Source organism: Rhincodon typus, chromosome 4 (assembly GCF_021869965.1).
Source record: "Rhincodon typus isolate 14 chromosome 4, sRhiTyp1.1, whole genome shotgun sequence".
Lineage (NCBI taxonomy): Eukaryota > Metazoa > Chordata > Chondrichthyes > Orectolobiformes > Rhincodontidae > Rhincodon > Rhincodon typus.
This window is the reverse complement of record NC_063335.1, coordinates 121,343,742-121,357,429: the sequence shown is the minus strand read 5'-3', so window position 1 is coordinate 121,357,429 and position 13,688 is coordinate 121,343,742. Positions and strand designations below refer to the sequence as shown.

Here is a 13,688-nt window from a genome sequence, read left to right as displayed (position 1 = left end):
CCAGAAATTACTAGCGTCAATGTTCTACTTTTTAAATCTTACCTTAGAACCTCACTATGTGTCCTTTCTATATCATTGATACCAATGTGCATCACAAATCCTAGCTAACTCCTTCTCCTAACATAATATTCTGCAATCTCACCTTTACCCTGGCATGAAGAGGGCAACGTGCCAACAACAATTACAGAAATGCCATTTGTCCCACCAACAATCAAATCTATAGCAATAGCATTTCTACATATTGTGTTCCCTTCTGTGCGTTCTTTTTCCTGTTGGTGTCATGGTGTAGATTGCATACCTTCAGGGTTTTGTCACTCCCATTAGTCTCCAATGTTGACTATCTGTCTGGGAATTTCACAAACCCCAAAGGTTCCTGTGCTGCCTCTCAATTTCTAATCTTCAGGATGACCACATACACGCTGACCTGACCTTTCACCCATTGACATTCAATAGCATTATCATTGTTGAATCCCTCACTTTAAACATCCTGGAATTAACATTTACCATAAAACTGAACTGATCCAGCCGTATAAATACTATAACTACACAACAGGGTCAGAGGATGGGAATCCAGCAACAGGTAACTCACCCACTGACTCCTGAAAGCTTGTCCACTAGTTATAAGGCACAAGTCAGGAATTTGATTAAATATTCCCTACTTAGACAAATAAGTACAACTCCAACAATACTTGAAGCCTGATCCAGAACGAAGCAACCCACTTAATTGGCATCCCATCCAGCACCTTCAACGTTCACTCCCTCCACCACTGACAAGCAGTGGCAAGACCATGTACAAACTTCAGGATGCACTGCGGCAATGCAGCAAGGCACCTTCAACAACAATGTCCACTACCATCTAGAAAGACAAGGACGCATGCGGACACCACCAACTGCAAGTTCCTCTCCAAGTCACACACCATCCCTGCACCCAAGCACTGCAATGGTTCAAGAAGGTAGCCCACCACCACCTACTGTGGGAAAATTGAGAGTGGGTAATAACCAGGGATGGCAGATTCCATGAGCAAATTTAAAAGAAAATCTTCCTGGAACACATAATCATCCTCCTCACACTGCTCCCGTCTTGTGCTCCTCCCGTCCTGTCCTGTCTCACGCCACTCCCTACCACTCACTCTGTTATTTGTTTGCCGGTCTTGGACTTAAAGAATTTACATTGACTTCTGGACACTTTGATGAGACTGGTTTGACAATTTGGAAAAGTGAAGGAACCAGGTGTGGCACCCAAAATGTCATGTATTTTCTGGAAAATTATCTAATTTTTGTTACATCATTTGATCCGATCCCCAGTTTAATGTTCATCCTTCATTTTTCTTTACCCTCAGAAAATGACAGTTTCCACAATAAGTTGGACCCTAATGTTGTAATTTGCGCTTGTTGGCATTATTGTGCAAAGAAATAATTTGCACTTATTGAAGGGGCTTAACATTAAACTATCTGAACGCAAAATGAAAAAAGAGAGAATGAATGGACACTGAGCAAAGGATTTTGAGAATTGCCTCAAAATATTGGTATAAGCCTAGGTTCCGAGAAGACTAAGACTTGAAGGGGAACAATGAGAGAAAAATGAGTGAGCAGAAATTTGAAGAAAAGAGGGCCAAGATGTTTGGAGATTTTGCCACTTTTGGTGAAGCTAACAATGGGATGATGTTATATAGGAAAAGGCACAAAACAGGAGAATTTTGCTGAAGATAAACTGGGGCAATGTCATGGATTGGTTTGTAGATGTGGAGGAAACCTTTAAATTTGATACTTTTGAGGCCAGGGATCCACTGTAGGTCATTGCAGTGTTGGACATGCAGATCTTTGCATCTGACAGGATATGGGAACATTGGATAGGACTTTGAGGTTGATTTGGCCTGATAAGACCAGTAAAGAAGATAGAGTCAGCAGAAGGGGACCATTCTTTCCCTACACTGGGCAAACTTTCGTCTTTCAGTTGGAGGACATTCTGGTGCAAACAGTTTATGTCAATTTGGTGGTGCAGCAATTGTTAGAAAGAACAATGAAAACAGAGCTGGATATTATTTGCTTATTTATGGAACTTGCCTCGTGCTTACAGAAAAATGCCTAATACAGGTCATAAAATAACAACTCATTGTATACTTAGCTATATTCAACATGTACTTATCTGTTGACACTCTTCATTACCTGGAATTGTCTTGTCATTATCTCTCTGTCTATGTATTCTGTGCCTGTGCGTCTATCTCCTCTTCACCTGAAGGAGCAGCACTCCAAAAGCTTGATATTTTAAATAAACCTGTTGGACCATAAGCTGGGGTTGTGTGACTTCTGACTTTGTCCACCCCGGTCTAACACCAACTCCACATCAGATATTCAGCATGTGCAGTGAACTTTTTTTTGAGTTTCTACATGTTGGTCATCTCTTTTGTGTTTCTATATTTGCAGATGTGCAGAAATTGCCAAGCATTTTTGAAGTGGTTTTTTACAATGAGACTGATGACCGTCCAGGGATGATGATGTGGAGGTACCCAGAGCCACGTGTCCTCACTCTTGTTAGAATTAATCCGGTGCCTTTCAACACAACTGAAGATCCAGACATCAGCACAGCAGATCTTGGCGATGTCTTACAGGTCTGTTGGAAATGTTTTAATTTATAGTCCTGAAAAACTGACAGTTGTCAGAAATGTTATCTCTTGGTTTTTTATTGTGGATTTTTAGCTTCTGCCATATTTTGCTTGCATTTCATACTATTTGTTTCTCACTGCAAAGTAAATTTTCTTAACCGATCTCATCACACAATTTTTAGTCCTTCAGTAAGAAGCACAAATCAAGATAAGGTCTGACTATCTTAGAGTCATAGAATCATTGACATGTACAGCACGGAAATGACCCATTGGACCAACTCGTTCATGCCAACCAGATATCCTAAATTAATCTAGTCCCATTTGCCAGCATTTGGCCCATATCCCTGTAAACTCTTCCTATTCATATGCCCATCCAGATGCCTTTTAAATTTTGTAATTGTACCAACCTCCTCCACTTCTATTGACATACACGCACCTCCCTCTGCATGAAAAAGTTGGCCATTAGGTCCCTTTTAAATCTTTCCCCTCTCACCTTAAACTATGCCTTCTCGTTTTGGACTCCCCTACCCTGGAGAAAAATCTTCTATAATGTCACCCCTCATCCTCCGACGCTCCAGGCAAAATAGTCCCAGCCGATTCAACCTCCCCTTTAGCTCCAATCTAACCTTGGCAACATCCTTGTAAATCTTTTCTGAATGCTTTCAGATTTCACAGCATCTTTCCTATAGCAGGGAGACCAGAACTGAATGCAATATTCCAAAAGTGGCCTAACCAATGTTCTGTACAGCTGCAACATGACCTCCCAACTTCTATACTCAATGCACTGACCAGTAAAGGCAAGCATACTAAACTTCTTCACTACTGTGTCAACCTGTGACTCCGCTTTCAAGGAACTATGAACCTGCACCCCAAGGTCTCTTTGTTCGCCAACACTCCCCAGGACCTTGCAACTAAGTGTATAAGCCCTGCCCTGATTTGCCCTACCAAAACGCAGCACCTCATATTTATCTAAATTAAATGCTATCTGCCATTCCTCAGGCCATTTGCTCATCTGATCAAGGTCTCATTGTACACGGAGGTAACTTTCTTCACGTTTTACAAAGTCCACTGTTGCTTGTGACACCACAAAATCTGATCTGCACTTTTGCTTGTTGTTCATTGGTTTGCGTGACTTCTGTCAGTAGTGACTTGGTTCGTTGTCCACTCGCCTCGTGTTTCAAGCTTCAGGGTTCAATCCTATTCTATTGCTTGAGTACAAAAATCAAGACTCCAGTGCAGTACCAAGGGAGCACTTTGCTGTCAGAGATGCTGTCTTTCGGATGAGATGTTAAACCAAGACTCCTCCTGCTTTCCTGGACAGATGAGAAAGATCCATGGTACTACTTCTGCACATATGCATTTATATACATAAATGATCTGGAGGAAGGTATAGATGTTCTGATTAGCAAGTTTGCAGATGACACTAAGATTGGTGGAATAGCAGATAGTGAAGGAGACTGTTGGAGAATGCAGCAGAATATAGATAGATTGGAGAGTTGGGCGGAGAAGTGGCAGATGGAGTTCAATCCAGGCAAATGCGAGGTGATGCATTTTGGAAGATCCAATTCAAGAGCGAACTACACGGTAAATGGAAAAGCCCTGGGGAAAATTGATGCACAGAGAGATCTGGGTGTTCAGGTCCATTGTACCCTGAAGGTGGCCACGCAGTTCGATAGAGTGGTCAAGAAGGCATACGGCATGCTTTCGTTCATCAGACGGGCTATTGAGTACAAGAGTTGGCAGGTCATGTTACAGTTGTATAGGACTTTGGTTCGACCACATTTGGAATACTGCATGCAGTTCTGGTCGCCACATTACCAGAAAGATGTGGATACTTTGGAGGGGGTGCAGAGGAGGTTCACCAGGATGTTGCCTGGTATGGAGGGCGCTATCTATGAAGAGAGGTTGAGTAGGTTAGGATTATTTACATTAGAAAGACGGAGGTTGAGGGGGGACCTGATTGAGGTCTACAAAATCATGAGAGGCATAGACAGGGTGGATAGCAAGAAGATTTTTCCCAGATTGGGGGCCTCAATTACTAGGGGTCACGATTTCAAGGTGAGAGGGGAAAAATTTAAGGGAGATATGCGTGGAAAGTTCTTTACGCAGAGGGTGGTGGGTGCCTGGAACGCGTTGCCAGCGGAGGTGGTAGAGGTGGGCACAATAGCGTCATTTAAGATGCATCTAGACAGATACATGAATGGGCAGGGAGCAGAGGGATACAGATCCTTGGAAAATAGGCGACAGGTTTAGATAGAGGATCTGGATCGGTGCAGGCTTGGAGGGCCAAAGGGCCTGTTCCTGTGCTGTACTTTTCTTTGTTCTTTGTTCTATTCCAAAGAAGGCTGGGAGAGTTGTTGCCAATGTCCAAGCTAATATTTATCCCTCAATTAAATCCTTGCAAAAATCTCTGACTAGCATTGCTGTTTGTGGGAGTTTGCTGTGAGTAGATTTGGTGTTATGCTTTTGACACTGCTACAGTGACTGGACTTCAAAACGTACTTCATTAGTTGTGAGGTGCTTAGAAATGTCTGCTAATTGTGCACATTACTGTATAAAAGCAGTGTTTCTCCCTGCTTTATTTGCAAAATTAGAAGTATCTTTATAACTATTTACCATTTAATTTATTTTTCCTAAGGATGAGAAGATAAATGAAGGGGGAATGTTGATCAATTTGGTCCAGAATTTCTGCCATTCATTCTCAAGAAAAGATTTTTTTCTTAATGAGACTGATGGATTAAAGCCTGCTGTAAAACTTAAATAGTTCTGAAAGTTAGTGTTGCTTTTTGTTTAAAAGCAGACTTTTTTCATGTTTCCTCAGAAATTTAGCGCAAATTTCCCAGGGCTCTAAAATTACCATTTCCCAATACCAAAGGGAAAATAAATGTTAAGTTGAGTGCAGTGTTTATACACGCCTGGCTTTCCGGACAGGAAGACAATTTTGATGCAGTGCAGTATTCCACAATACTTGTGGGGCAACACAGGTGAAAATATTGCAGCTGTGTCTTCTTAACAAAAGTCAATACTACAACGCTGGGCAAGGTTCTTCCTGTGGAGCACTATTTGCTTCTTTCCCAAGAGTGGATTGCATTTACATTTTTAAAATCATGAGTTCCTGCACCTCGGCCATGTGGTTTCTTGTCCATTCTGAAAACTTGGTATTTGCGTCTAGTTAAATAATTCAACCCAGAATGAGGACCGACTGGATGGAGGTTTCCACTGCACTTTTCTGAAACAAACCTATTCTTGCAAGCAGAAATAATGGCTTGGTCTCTTAACCTCACTTCTGTGAAACCACTTAGCCAAAGTGTGCTACAGGTTGAAAGAAGAAGGAAGTATTTGCATGGCTTATTTGGGAAAGCTGAAGGAGGGTTTTGCATTAAAAGAGTTGGCACAGAAACAATGGGATGAATGGCTGCCTCCTCTGATTTGTGATTCTGTGACATTGCTTTCCAGTCCTAAATTTTCTTTTAATTTAGATCTCAAATTTTCCATATTGCTTAAGAGAAAATAAGAGTGAGAAACATTTTGAGATGCTCTTAAAATTAAGACTATAAAATCCAACAAAGAGTCTGTTGGTGGAGAGCTAGTTGATGACATGATTCTGTGGTCATGAAATGGCAATTTTTACAAACAAATGCATGTCCCGTTAAAACGGGAAAAAGTGCAGTTGTGAAAATCTAGGAGCTGAAGAACTCAAGCTATAGTTAGTTCATCTTGTTTTAGAGAGAAAGAGATTGAAGAAATGAGCTGAGGTACCCTCGATGGCCGGTAGAATGCAATTGAGAATAACAACACCTTACATTTACTTAGCACCTTTAAAGTAATAGAAGAATGTTAAGAAACAGCATCTGACACCAGTCACATGACTGGTGATATTAGGACAGACTTCAGCAAATAGTTGTTTTTCAAAACGTCTTAAAAGAGGAAGCGAGATGGAACAGAAAGGAGTTCTTTGAGTAAAGAAATTCTGGAGCTTGGAGCTTGATGTGGGAGGGTAGGGGATGGGAGGCTGATCAGGAGGCCAGACAGCCAGCCAAGCCTAGAGATAACAAAAGTATGGATGAGGGATTCAGCAACAAGATGATCTGAGGCAGGGACAGAGCTCTGGACAATGTTACAGAGTAAATAGAAACTTTTGGTGAGATTGGGGATATGTGATTGAGAGCTCAGCTTAGATGCACTTGCAGTTCAGTCACTGAGGCCATCATTTCAGAGGAATTTCTGTGCAGTATTTAGGTTGTTTATAGGATCTGTTTTAAACATCAGCTATGGTTCACACTCATCTTAGATCAAAAGTTTGTGGGAGCAAGTCCCACTCCGAAGATTGAGCATAAAACTCTAAGTTGATATTCAATTGCCCGACTGAGAGACTGCTGCACTATATAATAGAAACATGGATATTAGGAGCAGGAATAGACTGTTCAGCCCATCAAGCCTGCATTGCCATTCATGGCTGATACTCCATTGCACTGTCCCTTCATACCAATTGCCTGTGGAAATCTGTTTTTTTCTTAGGAAATGTTCTTTGATTTGGCCTGTACATCTATCGGTGACAGATCATTCCATAGGTTAATCACTCTTTAAATGAAGAAATTTCTCCTCGGCTCATTCAAAACTTGCCGACCATGTAACTTGAGACCATGACTCCTTTTTCTGGACCTCCAAGACCAGAGCAAACACCATCTCTCCAAACAGTCTGTCCAGCCTGTCAGAATTTTATTTGTTTCAATGAGACACCCTCTCATTTTACTCAATTCCAGTGAGTACAGGCCCAGTGGATCCAATTTCTCCTTAAAAGGCCATCCCAGACCTCTTTTTCAAATGAGGTCCTATCCTTCCTCTAAAATCTGCAACTCTATTTTAAAGGAGTGCAGGTTAGTTCTTCATGGTGCCCTGGGAACTGTTTATTCCTTAATCTACAGTACAAAACCTGATTACCAGCTCATTATATATTGGAACAATGACTACACTTCAGCAGTATTGGCTACAAAGTATTTTAGGATGTCCTGAGGTTGTAAAGCTGCTATGCAATTCAAATTTTTATTTTGATGGCATAGTGTAATTATGCTTGGTATCTATTGGGACACTTTTTAACTTGAATATAGTAGTTTTGAAAAATGGACGGCTTTATTGATATACAAACATTTTGTCATGAAACTGGAGGAGCTTTATTTTGTTGCATGTAGCCTGTGCAACTTTTTAAATCAATCTGTTAGCTCATAGTTGGCTGTCAGCTCTGGAGAAATAACGGTCTCCATGGTCTGACTATTTTCTCGTGTTTACAGATCAAATACTGCTGTGTTGAATCAGACACTAATATTGGAATCATAAATCTGCTCCACTGTCAGGACTAGTTTTACTGCTGTAATGTTAAGCCCGTGACACTAAAATCTACCTTCAAAATACAATTCTATATAAATCTTAAATGTTTGCGGAGTTGTTATAACTTTGGGAATTGGCAGAAAACTCAATGATATTGGATCAACTACCCATTTTATACGCAGTGAACAGGAGTATCGGTCAGGAATATAATGTGAGGGGTGCATTCTGAGAGGGGACTGTATGAGTGGGCTACAAAATGGATGCAGAGTACAATAGACAGAATTATATTGGTGGTATGGGGTTGGGAGGGTTGTAATAAGCAGGTATTAAATAGCAGGTGGAGTGTATAACAGATGAAGTGTATAGTGGGAGCAGTATGTGGAGATTGGCATTTGTAACAGGCGGGTGTACTGGCAGGAATGTGGGTAATGGGCAGGGGTGGGTAATTGGTTGGGTGTGTAACAGACAAGGTGCTAAATGTGTAACCAATCAGGTTTTGCATATTTTACGTCATTAAAAATATCCTCTTCTTTTTCTGCTGGCTCTTGCATCATTTTGTCTTTTTATCTTGCTAACACAACCTAATTTGTTTGTCCTAATTGCAAAAGACTCAATTTCTCTCTTTGTTTGGCAGTCCCTTCAAATGAGGATGACACTCTCTCATGGCAAGAACCAGCACTTGGATTATTTTAGCATTGGGAGGCAATTGCTTTGCTGCTACCAACACAGATCTGGCTGACCAAAAAAAAAAATCTCATTCTTTATCACCTCTCATGGACACCTTGGAATGATTTGCCAATTAATACTCAACTTCTTTGTCAATTATGACACATCTTCCGTGATTGAATAACCCACGTTAGAGAGCTGGTGGCCAATTAGAAGCCAGCAGTACTCCAGTACTTGGGGCTTGGAGGATGTTTGTGTTCTGTAATAGGACTGGGAGGTTAACAGGGTTTTAGAGGCCATAGGCAAGGTGAATTTGGGAGAGTAAGATAGGACCAATGTGTCCGTTAAGGAGGGACCTCCCTCCTTCCCTCCCTGTCATTAGCCTGTGCAGGAATATGTGCCAGACTGGGCATTTGTTCTGGTCTTCTGCTGTCACTAGTTAAACCCTAGTACTGGTAGGATGAGATCATTAATTAGCTATTAATTGCTGGATTTAACATGCTTCCTGTCTTAGCAGGGATGGCATTACATTTGGTCCACAGAATTTCTACCAGAAAATAAGCCCTTCGTCTATATGTCAGTATTCATGCTGTAGATGAGTTTCCTCACTCCTGTTTTATTTCACCCTCACAATATACGATTCTAATTCTTTCTTCATTACTTACTTATTCAAATTCCTCTCATATGCTGCTATCATCTAAGCAATACTTCCTGTAATCTAACTTTTACATTTAAATTCTTCCTACTTATTTCCTTAAGAGTCTTGACTTCTGTTTTAAAAGTGGAAAGCTCTTTGAGTGGCGAGAACAAGCTTTTTAAAGTTCTTTTCAGTCTATAGCACAAGGTCAGAATCCTGTGTGTGTGTGTGTGTGTGTGAGAGAGAGAGATAATCCCATATGTTATTACTGGACAGATCATTATTCAGATCACATACTGAAATCCACTTGATAGATTTTTTAAAAAAATTTTGATTTTACGGGTGTAGTTTTTCAATGAAAAGCAAACATGCAATGATTTAGGTTCAGGTTTAACAATAAAAAAAAGTTTATTACATAAATAAAATGAAGATAAAAATTAATAAATCAAATAATTGCACATAACACAAATTTAAAGATTTCAAAACACATGGTATACAATCCTATTAATCCCCAAAACACTCCTTTAAAGCACTCATGCCAGAGAGAATTTAAATCTCTTTCACATTTAAATGACTTAATTTATCTATATTTTCAATTCCCAGCCTTCAGAATCTTCACACCTCTTCCTGGAGACTTCTTAGACTTTCTCAGCTTCGAAAAAGTCCCTTCGGGTTTTAACCAAATACTTCTGATTGAAAACTTTTAAACTAAACTCCTTACACTGATGCAACTTCTGTCTTAACAGTTCTAAACTGTCTCTTTTTCTCAGGAGCAACTGTTTTACATATCCAGCTGCAGCCAAGACTTTGGTAAACAGCCCAAACTGAAAACCAAAAAACCTTTTTTCTCCCCAAACAAGGGTGTTCTCTTAACCAAAAGAAAAAAATCCATCCCTAACATTCTAAACTGTAAACTCCCAAATGTTGGCAAAGTCCAAATAGCCTCTCTGAATGTGTCTCTCTTGGACTGGTTTTAAAAATAAGTCACTGTGACTGCAGAAATAGCTACAAGTTCATCATTACACACTTTCAGATACACAGAAAACTCAAATGCCACTAATTCATGATTCAAAAATACACAATAAGTGATATTAAAAATGTATAAATCAGGGACAGTCTTATGAGAAAAGGTTGACTAAGTTGGGCCTGTACTGATTGGAATTTAGAAGATTGGGAGGAAACTTTATTGAAATATAGAAGATTTCTAGGCACTTAAGAACATAGATGTTGAAAGGTTGTTTCCCCTTGTGGGAGAGTCTAGAACCAGAGGCCATAATCTCAGAGAAAGGGATTGCCCAATTAAGACACAGACGAGGAGGAATTTCTTCTTCCAGAGGATAGTGAATCTGTGGAATTCTTTACCACAGAGGGCAGTCAAGGCTGGATAGTTAAATATATTTCAAGACTGAGATAGATTTTTTTTTATCAGTTAAAGAATCAAGGGTAATGGGGAAGAGGCAGGAAAGTGAAATAGAAAGTTATCAGGTTAACCATGATCTCATTGAATGGTGGAGCAGACATGGGCTGAATGGCTGGTTTCTGCTCATACATCTTTTGATTTTATCACAGTAGTCACTAGTCACCATTGACTAGTCTTTAAAGCCTGCCCAGCTTTTATCAGGTAAGTGTAATGGTCAACTCATCTACTGGCTGTAAGGGTGTCTGACACACAAACACCAGATCTGATTGCAACCCAGTGGAGGCTCATTTTGTAATGACTAATTCTTGCATGATTGATTTTAAACAGGTGCCTTGCAGCCTGCAGTATTGGGATGAGCTTCAACAAGTATTTGTGGATTATCGCGAATTTAGCCTGTCCGAGAGCAAGGCATGTGAACTGCAGCTTCCTAACGTTACTTTGACTAGTGACCAGAAGGAGCTCATAGCTTCTGACTTGTGGCGAATTGTTCTCAATAGTAACCAAGAAGTGACAGAAGAATTGAGGTGAGCCAACACTATTACGACAACTGCCTATGGAGTGGGCTGATAATGGAGTAGTGTAAGAGAGCACTGTTTTCAAGCTTTTGTACTTGAGTTGACATCCAACACCAAATTATGAATGGATCAAATCCTTGGTGTTTGAAGGTTATGAACCAAACTTCTGATGCCTGTATCTGCACTTAAATCAAGTCCCATTCGCCCATCATGATTCACGTCAACTTAGATTGGCTTCTGGTCTTACAATGTCTCACATTTAAAATTCTCAATCTTGTGTTCACATCGCTCTCTGGATTTTTCACATCCCATCCTGTAAAACCCTCTAGCCCTACAATTCACAAAGAACTCAGTAAAGCTCCTTTTTTGTTTCATTCCTGTACTGGTAACTGTATCTTTAGCAATTGTGAAGTCACTGAGCTCCATCCTAACATCTGTATTACAATGCTAGGTGTAAGATATTGTCTGTGAATGATTCTGTGAAGCATCTTGAGATTTTTGCTTTGGTGGAGCAGCTATATTCCAAGTTGTTGCGAGATTCTATCTTGAAGTGAGCTCGGGCTGCCTCAACTGTTTTTGAGTTTGTCTGCATGCAAACTCATTTGCAGTAAAACCATTTGTAACCTGGAGCTGAATTGATTATTGAGAAGACTTAGATAAAGGTCCAAGTGAATGAAGAAGCTGATGTGACACCCCCTATTTAAGAAAGGAGGGAGGAAGAAGACAGGAAACTATAAGCTGGTTAGCCTGACCTCAGTGGTTGGTAAGAGTTCAGTCATAAGGATGAGATTGGGAAATACTTGAAAATGCGTGGTAAAATAGGGCTGAGTCAGCACAGCTTCATATGTGTCATATGTGACAAATGTGTTAGAATTCTTTGAGGAGGTAACAAAAAAGGTAAACAAAGGAGAGGATCTGTTTGTATTTCCAGAAAGCCTTTGACAAGATGCCACACAGGCAGCTGCTCAATAAGATAAAAGACCATGGTGTTGGTACTGGCATGGATATAGGATTAGCTGGCAGGCCGAAGGCAGAGAGTGTAAATAAAGGGGCCTTTTTTAGAATGGCAGCCGGCGATGAGTGAAGTTCCACAGGGGTCAATGTTGGGACCACAACCGTTCACGTTACACATTAATGAGCTGGACGAAGGAACTGAGGGCATTGAAGCTAAGTTTGCAGATGACACAAAGATAGGTGGATGGACAAATAGCATTGAGGAGGCGGGCAGGCTGCAGAAGGACTTGGACAGGCTAGGAGAGTGGGCAAAGAAGTGGCAGATGGAATACAATGTGGGAAAGTGTGAGGCTGTGCGCTTTGGTAGGAAGCATAGATGCAGATTCAATTGGCAGTTAAGATAGCAAATGCAATGGTGGCATTTGTTTCAAGAGGGCTGCAATACAAGAGCAGAGATGTATTGCTGAGGCTATGTTGTGAGCAGTTTTGGGCCCCATATCAGGGAAAATATGCTGATATCGGAGGACATTCAGTGGAGTATTACAAGAATGGTTCCAGGAATGAAGGACTTGTCATATGAGGAGTGGTTGAGGATTCTGGGTCTGCACTCAATGGAGCTTAGAAGGATGAGGTGGATCTCAGTGAAACTTACAGAATACTGAGAGGCTTGGATAGAGTGGACATGGAGAAGATATTTCAACTAGTAGGTGAAACGAGGACCAGGGGGCACAGCCTCAGAGTGAAGGGACGACCCTTTAGAACTGAGATGATGAGGAATTTCTTCAGCCAGAGTGTGGTTGATCTGTAGAACTCATTGTTGCAGAAGGCTATGGAGGCCAAGTCATTGAGTGGTTTTAAGACAGAGATAGATAGATTCTCCATTGGTAAGGGGATCAAGGGTTATGGGGAGAAGGCAGGAGAATCGGAGTGAGAAATATATCAGCCATGATTAAATGGTGGAGCTGACTTGCTGTGCCAAATGTCCTAATTCTGCTTCTATATCAAATGATCTAATGGAAGATAACCTATTAAGTGATCTAACTTGTGAATAATGACAAATTGTTTTATGATTATGTTGTAGTTTGGAGGAAAGCTTCCCTCAATATCTAAAACTTTGCACTTGACTATTAATGTACCTGACCCTGAAAACGCTTCTTCCTATTGCTTAGGCTAAAAGAAAGTACAGAAAGGCTTTATTCCCCAGCACCACTACCTCATACCTTGATGACTTCACAAAACACTAGCTTTCCTTGTTTCAGCATCATACAGTGCAGAAGGAGACCTTTTGCCAGTTGAGTCTGTTCTTCATTTTAATCAATCTGTCTAAATTATTTCTTTTTAATTTATTCATGGGACGTAAGTGTTATAGGCTGGGCCAGCATTTATTGCCCATCCTTAATTGCCTGGTGAAGGTGGTTGTGAGCTGCCTTCTTGAATTGTTGCAATCCTCGGGTGAGGGGCATCCACAGTGCTGTTTGGAAGGGAGATCCAATATTTCACCCAGGAACAGTGTAGGTGGTGGTGTTCCTACTCCTTGTGCTTCTAGGTTGTCAAGTTCTCGGGTTTAT

At 40.7% G+C, this 13,688-nt stretch overlaps 1 protein-coding gene across 1 annotated transcript in view; it reads left to right on the top strand.

Annotated features, from left to right (window-relative positions):
- LOC109928501 (intermembrane lipid transfer protein VPS13B-like) overlaps positions 1–13,688 on the top strand; it is a 196,723-nt gene that overhangs the window by 38,783 nt on the left and 144,252 nt on the right. Inside the window, exons 5-6 of the mRNA XM_048596230.1 lie at positions 2,425–2,609; positions 10,979–11,175. Coding sequence (XP_048452187.1) covers positions 2,425–2,609; positions 10,979–11,175 — 382 coding nt within the window. The remainder of the gene's footprint in view (positions 1–2,424; positions 2,610–10,978; positions 11,176–13,688) is intronic.